Source organism: Labrus mixtus, chromosome 14 (genome assembly GCF_963584025.1).
Source record: "Labrus mixtus chromosome 14, fLabMix1.1, whole genome shotgun sequence".
NCBI classification, from domain to species: Eukaryota; Metazoa; Chordata; class Actinopteri; order Labriformes; family Labridae; genus Labrus; species Labrus mixtus.
The window spans coordinates 1,818,948-1,840,619 of record NC_083625.1 but is presented as its reverse complement, the minus strand read 5'-3'; the positions used below and the strand labels follow the sequence as shown (position 1 = coordinate 1,840,619).

The following is a 21,672-nucleotide window of genomic DNA, read 5'->3' as shown; positions in this document are numbered from 1 at the left end:
GATTGGACGAGATTCAAACCGCTGAATATGACGGACGTGGACGTAGCAGCAAAGAAGATAAAATATAATCAGAGTGAGGAAAAACACCAAGTGGATAAAGCTCGTTCTAAAACGAGGGTGAACCTTGTGTTGTCTTTGACCCGTGGACGTGGAGTTGATCTACTTCCTGTTGGACAGGAAGGTGACAAACACCGACGATTAGCTTTTGCTAGCGTGCATTAGCTTGCAGTGTAGCTACAAGCAGTAAATGTACACAATCCTGCAGGGGGCGGGGCTTCTGGGGGTGATGAGCCCAGGAGGAGGGGCCCAGTTTGAATGTTTACAAACATTTCTACTGACTCCGCCTTTTAAACACTTTGAGCAAAAACTGAGACTGAAGTGAAGGGGAGGAAGAGAAAGTATTTAAGGAAACATTTACTAAAGTGGAAGCTGCTCTGTTCTCGTTTGTCTCAAACAAACGTTCAAACTCAGTTATTCTCAGAGCAGCTCTGAGAATAACATTTTTATGAGCTGATGCAACGAGGCGGTAAGAGCGCTGACGTTACAGAGTCCTTTTCATATTTAAGAGTGGTGATAATCTGAGAGTTTGAAGGTGAACCGTGGTGTGAGTTCCTCCTCAGGCTGACCCCCCCCCCCCCCCCCCGCTCTGACGGACATCAAACGTCTCCCCGGTGGACGGGATCTCCTCTCTGTGGGCGCTAACGAGTCCTCCTGCTTTAATTAGAGCGAGGCGGGAGACAGGAGGGGAGACGTATCACTCCCTCAGCTCACATCAATCACCTTCATCTCTCTTCTTACTTTGGTTTCAAACTTTTAATTGGTGATAAATTTGATGGATGGCGGCTCACTCCTGCTGGCCTTGAGGATGAGATGTATCATAAAGTGAGGGCGAGGTCTCTCTCCCAGCAGCGCCCTGCAGCAACACCATACAAGACAAAGAAAAAGAGAAATAACAAACATTTAACTGGGGAAATGTTACTGAGAGTCTTCATAAAGTCACTCCCATTATGTCCCCCCCCCCTCAAAGTGGTCCCAATTGTTTGTATCCAGTGGAACTTACAGACATATAAAAAGGCTTTTCTTCTAAACAAAATGAACAATGAACTGCATATTTCCTTTAAAGAACACAAACAGACATGAAGCTTGTATTTTTGTTTTACACAGAGAGAAACTGATTCTTCTTTTTGTAACATTTTCTGGATATTTTCAGGTGAAGAGGATTTTAAATTAAATATTAACCCCCCCATCTCTCTCTCCCTCAGCCTCTCGGCGAGCACGCTGTCCTGTTCCTCCGGCAGCAGTCGAGGCTCCCTGACGTCCAGCCGCGGCTCTCTGGCCACCACCTCCAGCCTTGGCTCCGCCTCCTCGCTCAGCTTCACAGACCTGTACCTGGAGCAGCCCGAGCTGGCCGACCCGGACTTCCAGAACAAGCTGGACAGCCTCCTGCAGGAGGGCGGCCAGGGCGGCTACCGGCCCTCCAGTTCCATCACCACCATCCACGAGCACGAGGTGGTGACGGGCAGCGGGGGGAGGGACGCGGCGAGGCCTGAGGAGAAGGCCAGCGGGGTGGGGGGAGACGCCACCGGAGGAGGTGCAGGAGGAGGTGGTGTCGGAACAGAGTCGGGGTCGTCCAGGATCCAAGCGCTCAGACTGTCAGAGACTCCCCGCTCCATGAGCTCCCTATCCCCGCGCTCCTCTCTCTCCTCGCTGTCCCCGCCCTGCTCGCCGCTGGTCACAGACACTAGTTTCCTGTCAGGAGAGACGTTTGCAGGTCAGACGGGGCCCGGCGGCCTCAGCCTGGACCTGGAGCTCCACAGCAGGCTGGCAGAGCTGGAGCTCAATCTGGACCCTCAGGAGGAGCAGGAGGAGCACAGGGGTCACAGGAGGCGGGAGGAGAAACAGAACCACAACACGGCGCTGAGCGAGGACGTGAAAGGTAAACAGGAAGCTCATGTTCTTTGATTCTGTGTCCTCGTCATGCAGGAGTTTCTCACAGTCTAAAACTAAAGGAAGAGGTAAAGTCAGGAGGAAAGTGAACACACCAAAACATCCCACAGTGCTCATCATTCAGACTGTGCAGGATGTTCAGAATCTATAAAATATATTCAATAGAGAACAAAACGACTTAAAAGACATTAAAGGCTGAATAAAACATCAAGTATCAAATCACTCACAGACTTCACAGCCCTGATCTCCTACAGAACGAAACTTAAAGTCAGGTGGAGATGAAAAGATCTTAGATCTGAGCTTTTTCAGATGTTCAGCTTTAATTCACATATATTTGATGTTTAATGTCGAGAAGTTTTTAACAAAGGGGAAGTTTCCCTCCTCTCCCGTCCGTGCTGACTCGTCGAGTTCTCCCACATCAAACTGGCTTTGTTCTCAGTGAAACAAAGTTTGAAGATAAAAAACATGAGTGTCTGATGTAGGAAGGATTTCCTCTGATCGGAAACAAACAATGAAAGAGTGTCAAACGTCATGAAGATGTGTGGAGAGCTGCCTCCAAACAAACAGAAGAAACGAAGAGAAGGTGTTTGAGTTTCTGGAGATAAAGTTTGTTAACAAATTAAGATTGATTGAAAAATTCTTAGATGCATCATGAGGGCATGCTGGGAGGTCTGAGGGGGGCCCTCCTCTCTCTCTCTCCCCTCGCTCCTCTCTCTCTCCCCTTCTCCCCTCACTCCCCCCTCTCTCTCCCTCTCTCTCTCTCCCCTCTCTCCCCTCTCTCTCTCCCCTCTCTCCCCTCACTCCCCTCTCTCCCCTCTCTCTCTCCTCTCTCTCCCCTCACTCCCCTCGCTCCCCTCACTCCCCCCTCTCTCTCTCCCCTCTCTCCTCTCTCTCCCCTCACTCCCCCTCTCTCTCCCCTATCTCCCCTCACTCCCCTCTCTTCCCTCTCTCTCTCCTCTCTCTCTCTCTCCCCTCACTCCCCCCTCTCTCTCCCTCTCTCTCTCTCCCCTCTCTCCCCTCACTCCCCCCTCTCTCTCTCCTCTCTCTCTCTCCCCCCTCACTCTCCTCTCTCTCTACTCTCTCCCCTCTCTCTCTCTCCTCTCTCTCTGTCTTGCTCTCTCCCCTCACTCCCCTCTCTCTCTACTCTCTCTCCTCTCTCTCTCTCTCTCTCCCCTCTCCCTCTCTCTCCCCTCTCCCTCTCTCTCCCCTCTCTCTCTCTCCTCTCTCTCCCCTCTCTCTCTCTCCCCTCTCTCTCTCTCCTCTCTCTCCCCTCTCTCTCTCTCCCCTCTCTCTGTCTTGCTCTCTCCCCTCACTCCCCTCTCTCTCTACTCTCTCTCCTCTCTCTCTCTCTCTCTCTCTCCTCTCTCTCCCCTCTCTCTGTCTTGCTCTCTCCCCTCACTCTCCTCTCTCTCTCTCTCTCCTCTCTCTCCTCTCTCTCTGGTCACTGACACTCGTTCCCTCATGTTCAAATGATACTGAATATATTAGGACTGACTGTGAGTGGCGGCAGGTTAATGACTTCAACGATAATCAGAGTTAATAACACGACCAATCAAACGAGCAGCAGCGATAAGATGGAGAGAGACGTGTACAAAACACTCTGAATTTATTAAAAAACAGGAAGCGCGTCCTCCTCGTCCTCCTCGCTGTGTGTGTGAAATGTGATCCTGTGTGTGAAACCTGACTGCAGCTGATGAGAGAGGGAGGTGAAGTGGAGGGAGGTGTCGGGTTACAGCTTCTGGGTTTTTCAGTTTGATCCGTTCAGAGAGTTATTCAGATTTAAAGGCCGACATGCTGGAAGTAAGAGGACGAGGACGGTCACCGTTAGCCTCATATGTCCTCGTCCTCTCTCTTGCGTTGTATCAAACAGTACAGAGGCGGGCTAACTGGCTGCTTTGTATCTGAAGGCTGCTGTGTGAGCTAGCGCTGACAAAGTTACATAGTGCTGAAAACAGGCGAGCGGGGCGCTCTGTGGATGCCATGAGAGAGACGCCCTGTTGGAGGTTATTGTTCTATTAGATCGACTTTGAAACGACTGAAGGAGGAGGAGTTACAGATTGTTGCTTTAAATCAAAAGATGTGGACTGTCTCTCATTGGAGGAAAGTTTGCTGGAGTACGTTAACTCCTCCCCCTGATGCATTGCTCCACTTCCCCTCACACTGGATTCTCTCCTCTTTGTGGTTAACTTGTAAATCAGTCGAGTGTAGATTATAGTTTGTCTCCGTCCTGATGTTGAAGCTGGATCACAGAGAGTTTGAAGCTCAGTGAAGCTGAACAGGACTCAGGTTGCAGCTCCAGGTGAAAGGTGTACGACGTGGTGTCTGCTTTCCTGTTCACTCTCTGAACATGTGACCGGACTCTTAACTCGTCACAGACAGCAGACGTGCATCACTAACGGTTGCTTTGTTATCCACACAGAGTGCTGCAGTGATGTCAGGCAGACAAAGTTATTATTCTCTGGACACAAAGATAATACCAGTTCACCAGAACCAGAGTCTCATGTTTAGAGTCTCAGAAGATTTGTTCACATGTCTGTCCTGTGCAGTATGCAAAAAAACCACAAAAAAACAAAACAGGATGTCGCACATCTGCATACTTCCTGTCATATTTTTTAACTTTCTGCTGAGAGTTAAGCAACATATTTGAAATGCCAAATCAATCAATCATTATTTGTATAGCACCGGTTCATAACAGTGGAGACATGTAACTCCTACATGAAGGAGAGGAGTGATTAAAGGGAACTATTTTCTCTGGTGGATGAACACATAAAGCAGCAGGAAGGTGTTTTCTGCTCATGTGTAAAAATGTTTTCTCTCGTCCTCAGACTCGACTCCACAGCTTCGAGGGACGGCAGCGGGGCCAAAGAAGATCGGCGTGACCTCGGCGGTGTCTGACGAGTCAGTGGCTGGTGACAGCGGCGTGTACGAGCCTTCGGAGCGCAGGTACAGAGGATGTTTATACACAACACATTTTCTTTTCTGTCGTCAAGTTGAGTTCTGGTTCAGCAGTAACTAAGTGTCTGTCTGTCTTCTGCAGGCCGGGCCTCCCCGCCGACCTCCTCCTGGGCTCCTACGAGGAGCGGTTGGCGTTGGGCTGCTCTCAGGTTCAACTCGGCTTCCGCTACGAGTCCAGAGAGCAACGCTTCACCGTCTACGTCATGCAGCTATCCAACTGCAGCGCCCTCTGTCTGCCGGCTGACCAGAAAATGTACGTCCTCTTTTCTCCTCTATAAGACCGTGAAGTCTGTTTGTCCGTCTCTCAGAGGTCAAAAGGTTTAAAGTGTCATCATCGGTCAGATAGTGAGCAGCTCTTTCAGTACCTTCTGTGTCCACCAGGGGGAGTTTGTAATCCTGTTAGCTACCTGTTGATCGTAGTGAAGTTCAGACTAACAGCCCGCGAGTCGCCCCGCCCACCTCCTCTGCTCACCTGTTGTCTTTAACTGAGGAGTCAAAGCAGCCCTCCACACGCTTTATTTACTGATCTGTACACCACTGTTTGATTTAATGCACCATGATGACCTCATAACGGAGGCCTGGTATGCGTTGCTATGGTTCCCGTATGTAGCGACGTGATGGTGGCGGCTGCTTCTGCGGCCTTGTAGGTTCATGTCTCTGTATTTAACACTCACTGGTGTGTAGGAGGCAGCTCACTTTGTAGATGAGAAAAAGTCTTTAAGGTGCGTCTGATACAACAGAAATATTTGTTTATTTATTCATTAAAGTCTTTATATTTGATTTTTCACACTTAAATGTATAAATCAGGTATATCCTCTGAAAATAACTCTGTGAGTCATGACTGTCTACAATGGGTGTAACACCCGAGTCCCACTGTCTGTGATGTTTTCAGAGTTTTCAGAGTCCTATCTTCACTTTGTTTACATCGCCCGGACGGCCGGCTGACTCCTCCCCTCGTGTATAAAAGTTGTTTAATTGAGGGACTAGAGAAAAGAAGAATAACATACTGTACTCACTGCTTAACTGTGTTTCTAGATCACGCTCATTTCAGGTAAATTTACATGCAGTGTGAAGATACGAGCATAATAAAGATTGCTAGCATTAGCATGCTAACACAACAATGCAGCGCAAGTTGTTTTGGTTTCATGCTGGTGCTCAAGGGCGACATCTGCTGGATCAAAAAATCACATATAAAGCCTTTAACGTGAGAAAGAGAAGAAAACACAGGTAAGTATTTTAAATATTAAAATCAGACACGAGACGAGATGCAGAGACGGTCAACATTCAGACCGTTTATCTCTTTTTATTTAACAGAGTTAAGAGTTTATGGCGTTTACTTTGTCCTCGGGCGCCGCTCGTTTGTTGCTTTGCATGTTTAATGACCCTGCAGACGCTGAGTGGAGCTGCTTTATCTGGATGTTGACTTTGGAAGAAGTGGCGCCGTCTCTTCAAAGCATCGCTGACCTCTGACCTCTGTCCTGTAGGTACGTGCGCGTGGCGGCGCTGCCCTGTGTGGAGACGACCCGCTGCCTCTTCAGAACACGCGGCGCTCTGCCTCAGGACGTCGTGGAGGTCAACGAGGTGTTTGGCATGCAGATATCCCACAGTGCATTGCGGCAGAAGACGCTGAGAGTGGACGTGTGCAACACCAGCAAGTCGGGTCATGAAGACTGTCTGGTGAGTGGACTCTGTGTTTCTACATCATGCATGTGAGGCGGGGTCACCCTGACCGAGTTTTAACCTCCCTCCTCCTCACCCCCCCCCCCCCCCTCCCCCGCGCAGGCGGGCGCTCAGATCAGCCTGGCTGACGTCAGCTGTTCGGAGGAGAGATGCACAAAGTGGTACAACCTGCTGAGCCGAGCCTACATGCCTGAGATCAGCAAAGAGGAGAAAGAGAGGCGAGCAGCCGGCGCCGCCAACAGGGTACAGACGAGATTTTAAAAAGTGTTTAGATTCAACATGATTTATTTACAGCGAGGCGGAATCCATCTTTAAGAATCCAGAAACACGATTTAATCATCTGATTGAAATGGCTGCATCTAAAATACTCTGCAGTCACCTGAGATGCTGCAAGACCTTTCAATGATTCATATATAGTGTGTGTGTGTGTGTGTGTGTGTGTGTGTGTGTGTGTGTGTGTGTGTGTGTGTGTGTGTGTGTGTGTGTGTGTGTGTGTGTGTGTGTGTGTGTGTGTGTGTGTGTGTGTGTGTGTGTGTGTGTGTGTGTGTGTGTGTGTGTGTGTGTGTGTGTGTGTGTGTGTGTGTGTGTGTGTGTGTGTGTGTGTGTGTGTGTGTGTGTGTGTGTGTCCTCGTGTGTGTTTGTGTTTCAGACTGCAGTGATTTCCAGCGTGTCCAGAGTCGGAGCTCCTGAAGACGATGAGTGGTGAGTGTTTCTACTTTCTTAACTCGACTCATGTTAAACAGCTGCTGCTGGTTTGGGAAACTACCGGCAGACTGAATCGCCATCTCTTCATGTTACTGAGGGATTTAAAAAACGTCTCTGTGGTCGATCTTTAGGCACGCCGACGTCCTGGAGGCAGACATGTTTGATGATGAAGAAGGAAATGGAGAGGAAGGGGCGGGGCCTCTGGAGGAAGAGGAGGGGTTCTATCCTGACAGCAGCCAATGGGAAGCAGAGGAGGAAGAGGAGGAGCATGTGACCAAACCTCCTCCTCCTTTCCCGACAGCAGCGATCACAGAAAAGGTCAGAAACATCAAACCGTCTCCTCCGAGGTTTCAGAACCTTCACAGGAATCTAAAAGTCCCCGAGCGGTGAGTTCAGTTTCATCATCTCTGTCGTTGGTTTTTCTGTCCAGGTGAACAAGGAGACGAGCACAGACAGCTCGTCGCGCCACCACTCAGTGGTTCGACCGAAGGAACGGCGCCCGGACGTCCGACAGCAGAACCCGTTCATGAGGGGGAACACCATCATCCGGTCCAAGACCTTCTCCCCCGGACCCCAGAGCCAGTACATCTGCAGGGTACCAGAACTCTGATTGAACAACAGGAAACCAGGAAACACCTGGACAGAGTCAGTAACACCTCTCTCTCTCTCTTTCTGTTTTCAGATTAACCGCAGCGACAGCGACAGCTCCACGCTCTCCAGGAAGTCTCCGTTTGTCAGGAACGCCTCCGAGAGACGCAGCGTGCGTATGAAGAAGGTAAACGAGTCAGAGTCCAGTTACAGGGTTTTAATAAGACAGCTGATCAGAGACAGGAGAGAGAGGGGGATGACGTGCAGCTGAGGTCGGATTCAAACCCACGGCCGCTGTGACGATGACTAGCCGCCGTACTGTCATGATGCAACTCCTGTTTTGTTTCAAAACAACACAGATCAGTCGTTTCAGACGGCGTGTTTTTGTTTCTCGATCTCTGTTTTAAAAAACCTGATTAAAGGGATCTGGATGATCTGATCCTCAGCAGGAAAAAAATGTGGATTACCAAATCCAGATAAACTTTTAAAAGGAGGCGTGAGTTGGCCTAGCGGTGATGTTGCGTGCTCCATGTACGTCCTCCCAAGCGGGCGGTCTGATTCCACTTTGCAGCTTCTTTCCTGCTCGTCATTCCTCGCTCTCTCATCCACTGTCCCGTCAATAACAGCTCGATAAGGAGCTGAAGAGAGACAGGATACCAAGAGAGAGCGGGGGGGCGATACGCAGTAAAGGGGACGGATTCAAACCCAAACCGTCTGTGAAGAGGACTTCAGTCTGCCACGGTTTATTTATTTGTTCAATGTTCTGAGCACGCAGGTTGGCTGTGCACTCTGAGGATCCCCAGCAGGGACTCTGAGGTGCACTTTACAGCCGGACTGTAAACAAACAACGTCAGAGCTGTATGAAACATTCAGCTGGTTATTAATTATTAAAGCAGCTTCACTTTAAGACTCAGATTCTAACAGACTCTCTGATGGACCTTCACTGTTAAACTGTCAAAGACTCAACAAGCAGGAAGTTAAAGACAGCTGATCACAGAGAGAATGTTTCTGCTTTCTGTTTCCCCTTCAGCCTCCTGTGCAGGTCAAAGGTCTGGACGGTCTGCTGCGAACCTCCCTGGACCTGGAGCTGGACCTGCAGGTGTCTCGGACTCGGCAGGCCCGGCTGGATCAGGAGCTGCGAGTTCTGCGGGAGCTGAAGACGCAGCTGGAGGCGGCGAGACAGCAGGGCCGGAGAGAGCTGCCCACCTGGGTCCAAGAGGACGAACGCTTCCGTCTGCTGCTCAAGCAGGCCGAGAAACAGGTGAGTCAACATCCAGAGGTCTAAGTGAAGATGAGTCCACCTGAGGGTTTGTACCAGGGTTTGAGTCTCCTGTGTGTCCCGTTCAGACCCGAGAGGAGCAGCTGCAGGAGAAGCGTGTGGAGAAGATGATGAGAGCAGCAGCGAAAGACGTCCACAAGATCAGAGGCCAGAGCCGCAAGGAGGTCCCTGAAGTCCAGACCTTCAGGTGAGACTTCACAGACCCCCTTTAACTTCAGATATGAGGCACAGCTTGTTCCTCGTGTGGAGGGAAACAAAGGGTACCTCGGGATCAGTTTATTCAAAGCATTTTATTATTATTATAAACCTGAGATGAAACAATGTTCATGTTTTGAGTCTGTAAATCACATTTACAGAACAAATTTGTACGCTGAGGCACGGCGTCCGATCCTGTTGGATATTTGGGTCGTACGTCACACCGTGTGAGCGGAGCCACGAGCTGACTCTCTGACTCCTGGTCTCGCCCCCCCCCTCAGATTTAACCTGCCAGAGAGCATCTTAGAATAGAATTAGAATAGAATAGACTTTATTGTCATTGTTCTCGAGTACATTGAAATTTCTGTGCCATGCCTGAAATATAAAAATATAAATATATAGAATGAAAACAAATATATACATATACACACATGTATTTATATATACCTACACAAGTACAGTAGAAAATATCACACACACACAATCATTATTAGTTTGTAATTAAATGTGTAAACAAAGCAGGTTGAAGCAATATTGCACTTTTTGTCCCATGGTGGGTCAGTGTTTGATTTGAAATCACCATGGCAACGGCAGACACGCCCTTATTCCTCCGTCTCCCTCGTCCTATCGTTAAAGAAACTATTTGCAGACAGAGGAGATGTGATTGATCGTTAGCTTGTGTTGGTCGTGTGTCGTAAACATTTTAATCACACAGTGTGAGATGACATCACCACTTCTCTTCAAGCGTACGCCGAGCTTCAGAAACAAAACAACAAGATAAAAAGCACGTTTTAGTATTTTACAGACATGACCAGCTCATCTTTTTAAAGCTGTAAACTCTGAATCCATCATGAGAACATTCACAGACGTCATGTTCAGCGCTCAGTAGGAGAACTGTGTGTTTCCTAAAGTAAGGAAACGAGTGATAAGGTTTGAATGTAGCGTTTGACCCTCCTGTTTCCTGTTTGTCTGTTTCCAGAGAGAAGATGGCGTTCTTCACACGAGCAAAGAGCAGCATCCCCGACCTGCCGGCTGACGACGTGTAGAGAATCATTTCAAAGTATTTCCTTCCTCCTGAGTCTCACCTGCTGTTCAGACACGAAGCGAGCGCTCTGCGGTGACATGAAGAAGCCAGAAGACGAGCGGCGTGTCGGAGTAGAAACCATGAAGGAAGCGCCGGGCGTGACGTGGATCGTGTTTGTTAGTGATAGCACTGTTAGAGCTCCACTTCCTGTTTCCTGTTACTAACCGGCTGTTGATAGGCTCGTACGTATTTCCAATCATTCCAGAGTCACACGTGTGCTTAGCATGTTTTTATACTGACATTATGACTCTAAATATATAAATATGAACGTCTAACGAAGGCACAAAACAACAAACGATGGTACTGAAGAAACATCTCAACGTACGAGATGTTTCACCTCTTTTTTAAACTTTATAAACAAACTTGAGCACACATGAAGTTCCTCTGACGCCCGACTTCCACATACTCAGTGCACGCCGCCGTCTGTCTGCGCCGCGCACTGCGCCGGCCCTCGCTGCCACTCGAGTCAATGCTCCTGTTTCCACAGCGAGCGCCGCGTCACTACGCTCTGCTCTGTTTTAAATACACTGTGAGTCTGCAAACACATGTCAAGCTGGACAGAAAAGATCGACAGGAAGTGAGAGAAGAAAATGCACAGAGAGTCCGGTCAATTTCAAAATAAAACACCACATACAGACTCCTGTTCGTATTTTTCATAACTTTATCAACTTGACGTCAAAACAGAATGAACAACAAATCATCCTCAGAAAGACAAAGAGACATGTTGATTGCACATTTTTCTCTTTATTCCTGCCTGATCTTGTAGTTCTCCTGGATCTTGTAGTTCTCCTGTGATCTTGTAGTTCTCTTGTGATCTTGTAGTTCTCCTGGATCTTGTAGTTCTCCTGTGATCTTGTAGTTCTCCTGGATCTTGTAGTTCTCCTGTGATCTTGTAGTTCTCCTGGATCTTGTAGTTCTCCTGGATCTTGTAGTTCTCCTGTGATCTTGTAGTTCTCCTGGATCTTGTAGTTCTCCTGTGATCTTGTCGTTCTCCTCTTGTAGTTCTTCTGTGATCTTGTAGTTCTCTTGTGATCTTGTAGTTCTTCTGTGATCTTGTAGTTCTTCTGTGATCTTGTAGTTCTTCTGTGATCTTGTAGTTCTCCTCGATCTTGTAGTTCTCCTGTGATCTTGTAGTTCTCCTGTGATCTTGTAGTTTCTTCTGTGATCTTGTAGTTCTAAACGGACTCGGCGGGGTAGGGTGCGCAACGTCCGACCGTGGCGCTGATGGACCGCAGCGTGCGCAGAGTATGTGGACGTTGGGAGTAATGGAGGAAAACTGGAAGTCTTTGCTTCGTCTTATCGGCACTAAAAGAACTGGAAATGATGGGAGATCAGATCGACCCTCACAGATAAACACTCACATCGTCAGCGTAACGTAGGATCAGCACTAACTCTCACTAACACTCAGGTAGTTTGTTCGGATAGGCTGCACTTTAAGAAACGTAGGCGGGAAAAGTTTAAAATAAAAAAAGGTTAAAAGAAACTCGATGTGGGTTTTAAAAATATAAAAAAGATGGAGCGATCGCTGAGGCTCACCAAGAATGTCCACACAGGAAGTGAAGATGAAAATGTGTTTTTCCTGACTGTGAACTGATTGTATGACCCCCCCCCCCCACACACACACACACACACACACACACACAGACACACACACACACACACACACACACACACACACACACACACACACACACACACACACACACACACACACACACACACACCCTGTGCAGGCGAGCAGCTGCCAGCCAATAGGAGAAAAGCAGACCTGTGATTGGCCTGTCAGTGTATCATGTATTATTGAACATTTCCTGTTTCCTGGATATTCACGACATCTCGCCATCGTGGAGAACGTTCCTTCACGTGCAGGAAGCTTTTTTTATTCCACAAACAGGAAGTCACTCGTCTGAAGGTCTCTGAATGTTGGCACTTCGTGGCGAAGGGCCCGTCAAACTGGACGTAACGTAGCTTCATGTCGCCATGGTGACCCAGCAAAAACATCAACTTTGTTTCTTCTTCACGATGATGTCACCATGATGTCACGGAGTTAGCTGGAGGCTAAACAAAGCTAAGCTAGAGGGAAACAGGAAGTGACACCTCAGCGTAGCAGGCGACAAAGGAGGGTTTAAAGGTCACCTTGTTGTGTCGTTGGGCGCCAGAATAGAAGGAGGAATAACAGTAATGTCTCCGTTTAACAGCCGCCACCGCCCGGCGTCAACACGTAGCATGTTGCTAACCTCCTAACAAAGCTAACGTAACAGGTGTGGCTAACGGTTGGCAGTGAGGTCAATATCAGCTGGAGGTTAACTTTATAGAACGCCACGCAGGCGCAGCTCGCCGCCATGATGTAGCGGTTTGCTCTATTGACAATGACCCAAACCTCCCGCTGGTCAGTGTGACGCCGGTCACGGAGAGGAAGTGACCTCATATGTTCAGAGAGACTCGTGTATTTTTTCGCCAAAACGACTTGCTAGCTAACGTAGGCTAACGTGGATTAGATAGGATTGTTTCGCCTCCAGCTAAGCCCCGCCCACCAACAAAAAAAAAGTCACACTGTTTACTAACACTAAAAGAGTCTATAGCCAGTTGTTGAAATGCATTCTGGGAAATGTTGTAAATGACTAAACGAAGAAGAAGTGAGCACGGCGAGGGAAATAAACGCAGAAACGTGACCCTCGTGGGGCTCCGTAGCTTCATCGAGAATGTGACTGACGCTTCAGGAAAACAAGATGGCGACTGCTCAAATATCAAGTTACTCCAGTTACTGTTGCTGCTTTCAGTCTCGTGTTGGCGGATGAACTTGAAGTCGTCAGAGGTCGTTCACCTTTTTTCTGTCCTCCGTCAGTCGTTGACTTTTTGCTCGGTCACCGTGCTCGACTTTTTGTTTTTGGTACTTTTTGCTGCTTCTGGATCAAACTGTCGTCCACGTGGAGCGAGCTCACAGCCATGTTTCCACTCGTGATGTAAACCAGGAAGTGGCGCTGACGTGGACGCCGCCGTCTGATCCGAGAGCAGATGGTTAAACGTAGAGAAACGTTTGTGTTACTTTCTGTAGAACAGGACTGCGTTGGTCACGATCGACCTCTAAATCAGTAAAAAACAAAACACGCTTTTAGAAACATCAACATGAAGGAACGTGGCTCCTCGCTCAGAGAGGAACGCCGTTAGTGTGACATGTCGTCTTCGTGCGGGATGTGAAATCCTTCTGGTTTGTGTTTTGAAGTTTCAGTTTTTGTTTCCTCCTCTGATTGTTTTTCTAATGAATCTGTTTGAATCCCGGCCGCTGACACGCAGAGACGCAGACAGCTTGTATTTATTGCACTTTGTGATTTGGGTGTGCTTTTCCTGTTTTATTTGTTTTTTTCTTTCTTTTTATCGCGAGAGTCCCGAAAAGCTGTGAATTTTATTCTCAGACACTGTACTGTCGACCAGAGTTGTAAATATTTCACCAGCACAAAAAAACAAACGATATGTTTTGTAGTTTCACAACAAATAAAAAAAAGTTCTTCTCTTCTATCCTCCGACTCGTTTTTCTCAAATTAAAGAAATCACATTTTAACTTTGAAGGGGGGGGATTATCAGGATACCTGGAGATGTCTTTAAATGGGGAAACATCTGATGGACTAAGTCTACAGACCTGTTGGCTCTGTAGGCAGACTGCATTCTTCAAGTTTAGTTTAATGATGGAGGATTTAACTATTATTACACTATTTAGTGTCTTAATTTTTCTGTTTTATTTTGTTATATAATAATCTGTGAAATAAGAATAAAAAGATGGATCACTGTGGAAGTTCTCTAACCAATAATGTACAAACGTCCGTAAATTTGTGTGATAACAAATACAAATTTAAAGCTATTTTCCATCAAATCAGCAGGTGGCGCTGTTCACCTCCTGCTGCTGTTTTACGGTCCGCCGGCAGACACGAAGAAGAAGAAGTTGACGTTCCCAGCAGCGGAAGTACAATTACAAAGTGTCGGACTCCTTCCTCCCCTCAGTTTTGTTTCATCAGCCACGAGAATCCACATTCAGCCCACTCGAGAGTTTGTCTCCGGTGTTTTCAGAGAGATGGGAGACCCTTTAGCCGAGTACACAGCCCGACTGCAGCAGCAGGTAAGCGGCCGCTCTGTGGGCAAGCAAGCTAACGTTAGCTATCAGGCTAACTATGACAACACGCCGGTCTGAAGAGGCGCACAGCCAAACCTCATTCAAAAAAGCGTCAATTTAATGAAATGGTGCTCATAAGTAAAAACAAAAACATCCCAAAAGAAATTAAAGAATCTCTTTCGATTAGATGGACACTTTAATTAAATTCGGCTGAAACATATTTTGTCAAACTAAACGTATTTTAGTTTAAAATATACAATTAAGCTGTGCTGTCATTTGTTCCAGTCAGATGGTGAAGGAGACGCAAAGCCAAACCCCTTTAAATAACCTCTCCGTTTAATTTAATTCTTCTTATGAGTAAAAGTAAATCCACCACAGAATAAAACGTAAAATGTTCATAGAGAAGTCACAACTTTTAAATTCGGCTGAAACATCACATCAAAAACATTATTGTTTTATTGATTAAACGAAAAATTCAAGTTCTGTAATTTGCTTCGTGTCACTTGTCCCAGGTGGTCAGCTGCTAACCCAGCACCAAACCTCGTTTAAAAAATATTACATTTAAGCTGATCCTGCTCGTTATTAAAACAGAAACATGATAGAGGAAATCTAAAACTATCTGCACATTGGGTAAACACTAATCTCAAATTCGGCTGTAACCTGTTTTACAAAACGCCATTTATGTAAGATTACATTTCAGTTTCATGAGCTGTTTTCCTTTTGGTTGTTCCAGGCAAATTCCTACACACCTGTTTTCAGATGAGTGAGAGACAAACCTCATTCAAATAAGTGCCAAGTTTAAGCGGATCCTGCTTAACATTAAAACAGAAACATCACGAATCTTACACTCAGCTGGATCCTCTCACACCAAACTCCACTCGTTTTATTTACAATTCAACTTTAGCTTTCTTGTTACTCTTATGGTCACATCTGAGAGGAGCAGGATGGGGTTTTAATTGGTTCTTACTGATTTTATTTGAGCTCTGAGTTTCACATGAACTATCAGTTTATTATTAAAAGAGCAGATATTTACAGAAAGTCATGTTTTAATAACTTTATTCCAGTTTCTCCTGGTCACAAATCACTCACACATAAACGAGTCAAACACTGAAGTTCATGAAACTTTATCATCCTGGTGTTTGGCGCCATCTAGTGGTGTTTAGAGAGGATTGCAGGCGGCTCCAGCTGATTTAGACTAAAAACACATTTTAGTGTTTAGATGATTGTTTGAAGCTAATGATGATGATGGTTTGTCCTTTTGTATTCCTCTTAAATATTTGTTTCTATAAAAAGTTAAAAATACTGATTGAAGAATTTCCTGCAGCTTCATGTGACGGGTTTAAATTAAATCTCAAAACAAAACACTGAAACGATTTAAGAATTTCATGTATGACAAAGAAAAGTAGAAAATCTTCACCTTCAAGAATCCAGATATTGTCTGTGATTTTTTTCTAAATATGGATTAAAATTGGGCCGTTAGAGTGAAGGAATTCCCACCACTGTTTGTGCTTCCAGTTTCACTCTGACTGGCTCAAACTAAACCACCGCTCTTATTGTCAGCGTTGTTCTTCCAGGAAACCAGTGAGGGGAGGGGGAGGAGGGCTTTCATAGAATCAGTTTAACAGCTCTGTGGATGTGAAGTCTTTTTTGGGTAACTGGAAAGTTTATTCAGTTCTGCATCAATACGAGACAGAACATCATTTATAAATCGTCTTTAAAAGGACCAGAGGACGCTTCACAAGGTGGAGGGAGCAGACTAAGACAGGTATCAAAGCATGGAGGGCGATGAAGAGTTCAGGGAGGCTGCGGAGAACAAACAGGGTTCGAGTCCTAAGATGGGGCATTGTGGATGTCTGAGGGGAGAGTGGAGAGTCAGGTGTGTGGTGTGGAGAGCAGGTCAGTGTCCGAGGACCGGAGGGTTCAGGTCAGGGTGTACAGGAGGTCAGAGAGGTGCTGAGGGGCGTGGAGGGTTTATAAGTGAGTCTGGATCTATTCGGGAGCCACTGGAGGTGGATGAGTGTTAATGTGCTGCGAGGGCTTGGTGAAGGTGGTCGACTCTGGCAGCGGCGATTTTGACATTTTGGAGCTACAGATGCATCGGTTCAACATCGAATCAGCCGTCATCGGCCAACGATGTGGCATGAAGCAAATGTCAGTAGACGATGTTCATCTGTTCTGCTAAATCAATTTAGTGCTGACATCTAAAACACCTCACCACTGATTCAGAGAAACGGCTAAATAGTTATTTCTAGAACCCGACCGGCCGATAATATCGGCATACCCAGTGACTATCGGTATCAGCTACTTTATCTCAGATATGCGCCGATATTACAGATTTATTCACCAGTTAAACAGCATTTAATTTGAGTTTCATTGTATTCATAGTTCCCCGTCACCAGCAGAGGGCGCTATATGGATTACAACAAACATCATCTCTCTGCAGAGAGTCCAGCGGTGAATCACGTTCATGCTCAGTTACTACCCAGTCGAGTGACCATCTCGTCTTCATTATAAATCTTTTCAACAAGTGTCTGATATCTGAGGGATCAACATAATACATTTATATATTTATTTATCTCTACAGATCAAACATAGATCTAATATCACACACATCAGTCAGGTGCTAGTTATTTTAAACGTCGGTATCGGCTCTGGTTGTCCCAATCGCTGCGTCTCTAATTGGACTCTGTTGAGGGATCTGCTGGTCACCTCAGACGAGACTCCGTGTTGCTAAAGATTTCTAAATAATGCAAATGAGAGTTCAGTTCTTATTTATCTGACTCTTCTTCTTCATTGGTGAAAAAGTGGCGGTGTGCAGTAATTTAGAGAATTGAGGACGCACCCCGTCGTGACGTGAGGCTGGTGAAGCTGCTCAGCTGTTCCAAATGTCACTTAAAGACTTTTCCAGCCAAGTCCGCTCCTCTTCTTTCACATCCAGGTATTTTCAAAATAAACCTCAAAGTGTTTTATTTCTTTAGTAAGTGAAAGAAGCAGTTAAATCCTCAGGCTGTTCCTCAAACTCCTGATCCTAAAATCGAACCTCAAACCTCCTGTCATTGGTGGAACCGTTCGTGTCTTTGAGCAGCTTTTAAAAGAAACTGAAGATTTGATTTCTGTTAGCAGGTCGACTGCACGGTGTCGTTGTCGCTGCTATAAAATCAATCATTCACTTTATTGAGTCTTTGATAAGAGTCTAATGAGGACACAGCGAGGGGTTAATGTAGCCAGGAAGTGTGGCTGAGAGCTTCATCACTGACAGGAAGTGGAAGCTGATTGGTTGTTATGTCCCAGCTGAGCAGCAGATCCGCCCTCGCTGTACTAAAGACAAGAACTGAACCAAACGGCGTTAGAATCTTCTGACTGAGACGCTGAGAGGTAATAAATCATCTTCACGATTATTAAACTGGTTTAATATTTAATATGTTTGAAAGAATCAGAGCTCAAGTTTAATGAACAGTTTTATACACGTTGTCAGATTTCACAATCGAGAGATTTTCAATGTAAAAGCCTCCTTAAAACAGAGAAAGACTTTTTGTCCCGTTATGAGGATAAACTAGAACAATGAGCATAACTGTAAGCTTTAAATTCATCATTTTTAAAAATCCTTTTTATTTATCAGCATCAAGAGGAAACAACTAAATGTTTTTCTCTGATCTGAAATATCAACAATCAGCGAATCGTAACCTTTAAAGATCCGTAAACGCTGAATTTCTGTGTTTTTGGCATAAAAAAAAACAACCTTAAATTGAGTTGATGATGAATCCTCATTAGGACTAATAATGAACTAATTCTTTCAGTTGTTGTACATTTAAAGGTAAATTATTAAATCCTTCTTTTGCTTTGTGAAAGTTCAAGGACAAATGTGAAGTCTTGGTTTCAGGGTCAGTTTGTAACTTTGCTTCTTGTTGCATCATGTTCACAGACTGAGCAGGAAGCTTTCTCTTTCATTCTTACTCGCACTAAATGTCATGGGTTCATTTATTATCAGAATCTTTCATTTAATTAGATAAGCTGTAAAGAGTGAGAATTATCTTTATTAGCTCGCTGATAAAAAAAGAAGTTTAAAGACTCTTAACAGGAAACTCCCTTTTGAAACCTCAGTGGTGTTAAAACATTTCTTTGTGGAACTCCTAAAGTCGACGGTAATGTTCTGTGTCATGGTCAGCGCCCCCTCCTGGTTGGGTGCAGACCATGCGCTGAGCTTTAGAAAAACATTTCCCATGATTTACAGACTTTGGGGAAATGTTGCCACAGAAAAAAAAACTTAACAACGTGGGTCAGGAAAGATAAATCCCGTTCATGTCAGTAGCCGATGTTTATCTGTTGTGCCAAATCAATTTCGTGCCGACATCTAGAACACATAACGACTGATTCAGAGAAACGGCTAACTTGTTATTTCTAGAACCCGCCTGATATTATCATATCCAGTGACTATCAGTATCGGCTTCTTTATCTGAGATAAGCGCCGATGTAACCAGATTTATTCACTAGTCATGTGGTTCAGGAAGTAAAAATCCCGTTCATTTTCTCCATAACAGATTTCATAATTAGCCGTGATGTCATAACCATCACAGGTAGACTGACCACGAGATGGTTTATTCACTATATTGGGGAAAATAACTACACTACCCACGACCATAGAGTGTCACATCCACGTCTCTGATTTGTGGAGCTCGCTGTTACCATGGCAATGTTTCCCGCCCCTAGGCACCGCTAGCATGCTATCTACTTATTTAGCTAACAGTTAAAGTACTAATAACCTTTTTATGCTGCAGTGAATACAGTTCATATTTGACAACACAAACTTCAACATAGCACCGTTTTATTAACAGTATAAACACGACAACAACAACTTGCATTACATTTAAGAAGACTAGGTATCATTCACAATGCATTGTGGGATGTGTAGTTCATTGACTCCGGAAGAAGAATGATGTTCACAGTCTTGTACCTTTGCTTTTCTTTCTGCCGTTTTTGCGCTGTATCAAATGTACTGTAGTCGCAAGTATTGGGTTAGCTGGTTGTCATGGTTACTGGAAAATTTACTTCACGAACCAGAGCTGCCGAAAAAATTGGGCGGTCCCTATTCAGCTCTATTATCTTCTAAGGGCTTAAGTTTGGCAGAATACTTTTGTACACCATGTGTTTCAAAACAATACACTCAACGTCATTATAACTACTGCCTGACAGATACGGGATTTTTGGGGCCGATACCAATATTGGGGACAGAAAAAATCATATACCGATATATCGGCCGATATCTTTCTTCGATCAATAATTGATCTGTAGAGATCGAAAGATTTACAGTTATTACTTTGATCCCTCAAACTCTTGTTGAAAAGAACTGAAACTAAACTTGAAAATGACTGCAGATCTTCAGTCACATTTTTAAACAAAAGCTGAAAATGGTAGACCGTGTGCAGGAGTTCACCTGGAAAAATCAAAGGGTTTCTCAATATTAGGTGTCTAGGACTTCTACTTTTTTTGCCGTGGTATCCAAACAGGTGTCGGTATTGTTTAGTTTGTAAAAGAATCATATCAAAGTTTAAGATTCTGGTATTATGACATCGCTCCAACTAAAGCCACTTTCTCTTTCTCTATATTTTTTTGGTAAATTGTCACCATTAGGAGAATTAATTTTCACTTCCTTTTATTGATGCACAGATGGATTTACAGGCAAATATCACAAGGTTACGTCACACTACTGAAACTTAAAAATGGAAGGATTCTCAGCCAGGTTGGAGAGCCTTTTCTCAAGGTTTCTTAGCAACTTTTAAATAGTTTTTTCTTGATTAACACCAGGGATAATTTAATTCAGGTTCATAGTTGCATATTTGTAAACTAAGTGAGGCACTTTGGGGTGTTTTTGTGAGCTTTGTGCCACAGCATTAGGTGTTAATATGCCGTCTGTGTTTTGTAACCCAAAAATCTTAAAGTCTCCTGAGGCGTAGCCCAAGGCTCCATACTGGGTCCTCTTCTGTTAAAAAAAAAATCTGTTTTTGGGATGTTTTCAAAAGTTGTGTTGTTGTCAGCTGTGTGAACTTGATGTTAACTCAGTTCTTGGGGGTAAAATCTAAAAGATTGCTGCCTAATGTGGTTATCAGAAGCAACAGTTACATTAAAATGTTTCGTTTTGACTTTTACAGGAGCAGGAAATCAAGAGTCTGTCTGCAGAGATCGAGAGTCTTAAAAACCCAAAGAGCCAGAGTCCGTCTCCTCGTCTGGAGGAGCTGCGAGACGAAAACACCAAACTCAAATACCGCCTCAACATCCTGAAGAGGGTGAGTGACTGTAGAAAGTTCACAGAAGGAAACAACCCAAACAGGGCGGCAGAGAGAGAATGGGAGCCTCGCCTCGACGTCATCTTTTGTTATTGTTTTGATCGGGAGCCCCCTGGTGGTGGTGTTCACATACTGACCGTTCAATGCAAAAAGACACACTGAATGCTTTCAGTTCAGGTTCAGTTTCAGATCAGATCTTTATTGTCCCTGTAAGGGAAATTTGATTTGCAGCAGTGGACACAAAAACACAACACATAAACAGACATAAGGACAGTGGAACACAACCTGATGAAATATGAAAACAAGTTTCACTCGAATGGTATAAATAAATTTAACGCAAGGAGCATTGCAACACACTCACATGTTTATTTCTCAGAACTCAGACTTGTCACTTTAGCAGAAGTATGAAAGCTTACTGCAGTTCCTACAAATCCCTGAATCATTGCAGCATGTGTCCTCAGACAACCTCTTCACTGGAACCGTCCTGGAGTGATGTTTGCTAATCATCTGCTCCAAAGTTCACCAACAAAGGAAGATGTAACTGGTAGCAAGTGATTGTACACGTCTTGTAACCGTGAGATAGATTGAAGTGGAGATTTATGATTAAAAAACAGCAATCAGAAACTTGTGAGAACAAATTAAAAAGTTTACACTGAAATAAAACTGCTAGAGAATGACGCGGGTATGGAAGTATAACGCATTCATGACGTGATACCTCTTTTGCCAAAACCCGTCAACAACAACAAACGTGATGTTTCCTTCAGTCGAGCGTCCTCTTCATGTGTCATCGTTGATCTGCTTCGTGTGTGTCCTGCAGGAAGGCAGCGCTCCCTGCAGTAAAGCCATGTTGAAC

General features: G+C 45.2%; 2 protein-coding genes and 1 long non-coding RNA gene across 5 annotated transcripts in view; all 3 read left to right on the top strand.

Annotated features, from left to right (window-relative positions):
• Positions 1–11,070, top strand: part of wwc1 (WW and C2 domain containing 1) — a 37,027-nt gene extending 25,957 nt beyond the window's left edge. Inside the window, exons 11-22 of the mRNA XM_061056114.1 lie at positions 1,263–1,936; positions 4,773–4,890; positions 4,985–5,155; positions 6,387–6,579; positions 6,685–6,825; positions 7,232–7,284; positions 7,419–7,605; positions 7,718–7,882; positions 7,970–8,062; positions 8,906–9,136; positions 9,223–9,341; positions 10,329–11,070. Coding sequence (XP_060912097.1) covers positions 1,263–1,936; positions 4,773–4,890; positions 4,985–5,155; positions 6,387–6,579; positions 6,685–6,825; positions 7,232–7,284; positions 7,419–7,605; positions 7,718–7,882; positions 7,970–8,062; positions 8,906–9,136; positions 9,223–9,341; positions 10,329–10,395 — 2,212 coding nt within the window. The 3' untranslated portion in view covers positions 10,396–11,070. The remainder of the gene's footprint in view (positions 1–1,262; positions 1,937–4,772; positions 4,891–4,984; positions 5,156–6,386; positions 6,580–6,684; positions 6,826–7,231; positions 7,285–7,418; positions 7,606–7,717; positions 7,883–7,969; positions 8,063–8,905; positions 9,137–9,222; positions 9,342–10,328) is intronic.
• Positions 11,071–11,275: 205 nt separating this feature from the next.
• LOC132988641 (uncharacterized) lies at positions 11,276–12,157 on the top strand. The gene is made up of 2 exons (XR_009675831.1): positions 11,276–11,510; positions 11,587–12,157. It is a non-coding gene; the product is annotated as an uncharacterized LOC132988641 (long non-coding RNA).
• A 2,231-nt stretch (positions 12,158–14,388) lies between these two features.
• The window catches only part of rars1 (arginyl-tRNA synthetase 1), an 18,454-nt gene continuing 11,170 nt past the window's right edge, over positions 14,389–21,672 (top strand). The window contains exons 1-3 of one of the 3 annotated variants that reach the window (XM_061056135.1): positions 14,389–14,544; positions 20,685–20,819; positions 21,637–21,672. The exon at positions 21,637–21,672 is cut by the window's right edge and continues 144 nt beyond it. In XM_061056135.1, coding sequence (XP_060912118.1) covers positions 14,500–14,544; positions 20,685–20,819; positions 21,637–21,672 — 216 coding nt within the window. In that variant the 5' untranslated portion in view covers positions 14,389–14,499. Of the gene's footprint in view, positions 14,545–16,161; positions 16,304–17,769; positions 17,914–20,684; positions 20,820–21,636 lie in introns of those variants that run through there. The other 2 variants (XM_061056138.1, XM_061056136.1) reach the window with 2 other exon arrangements.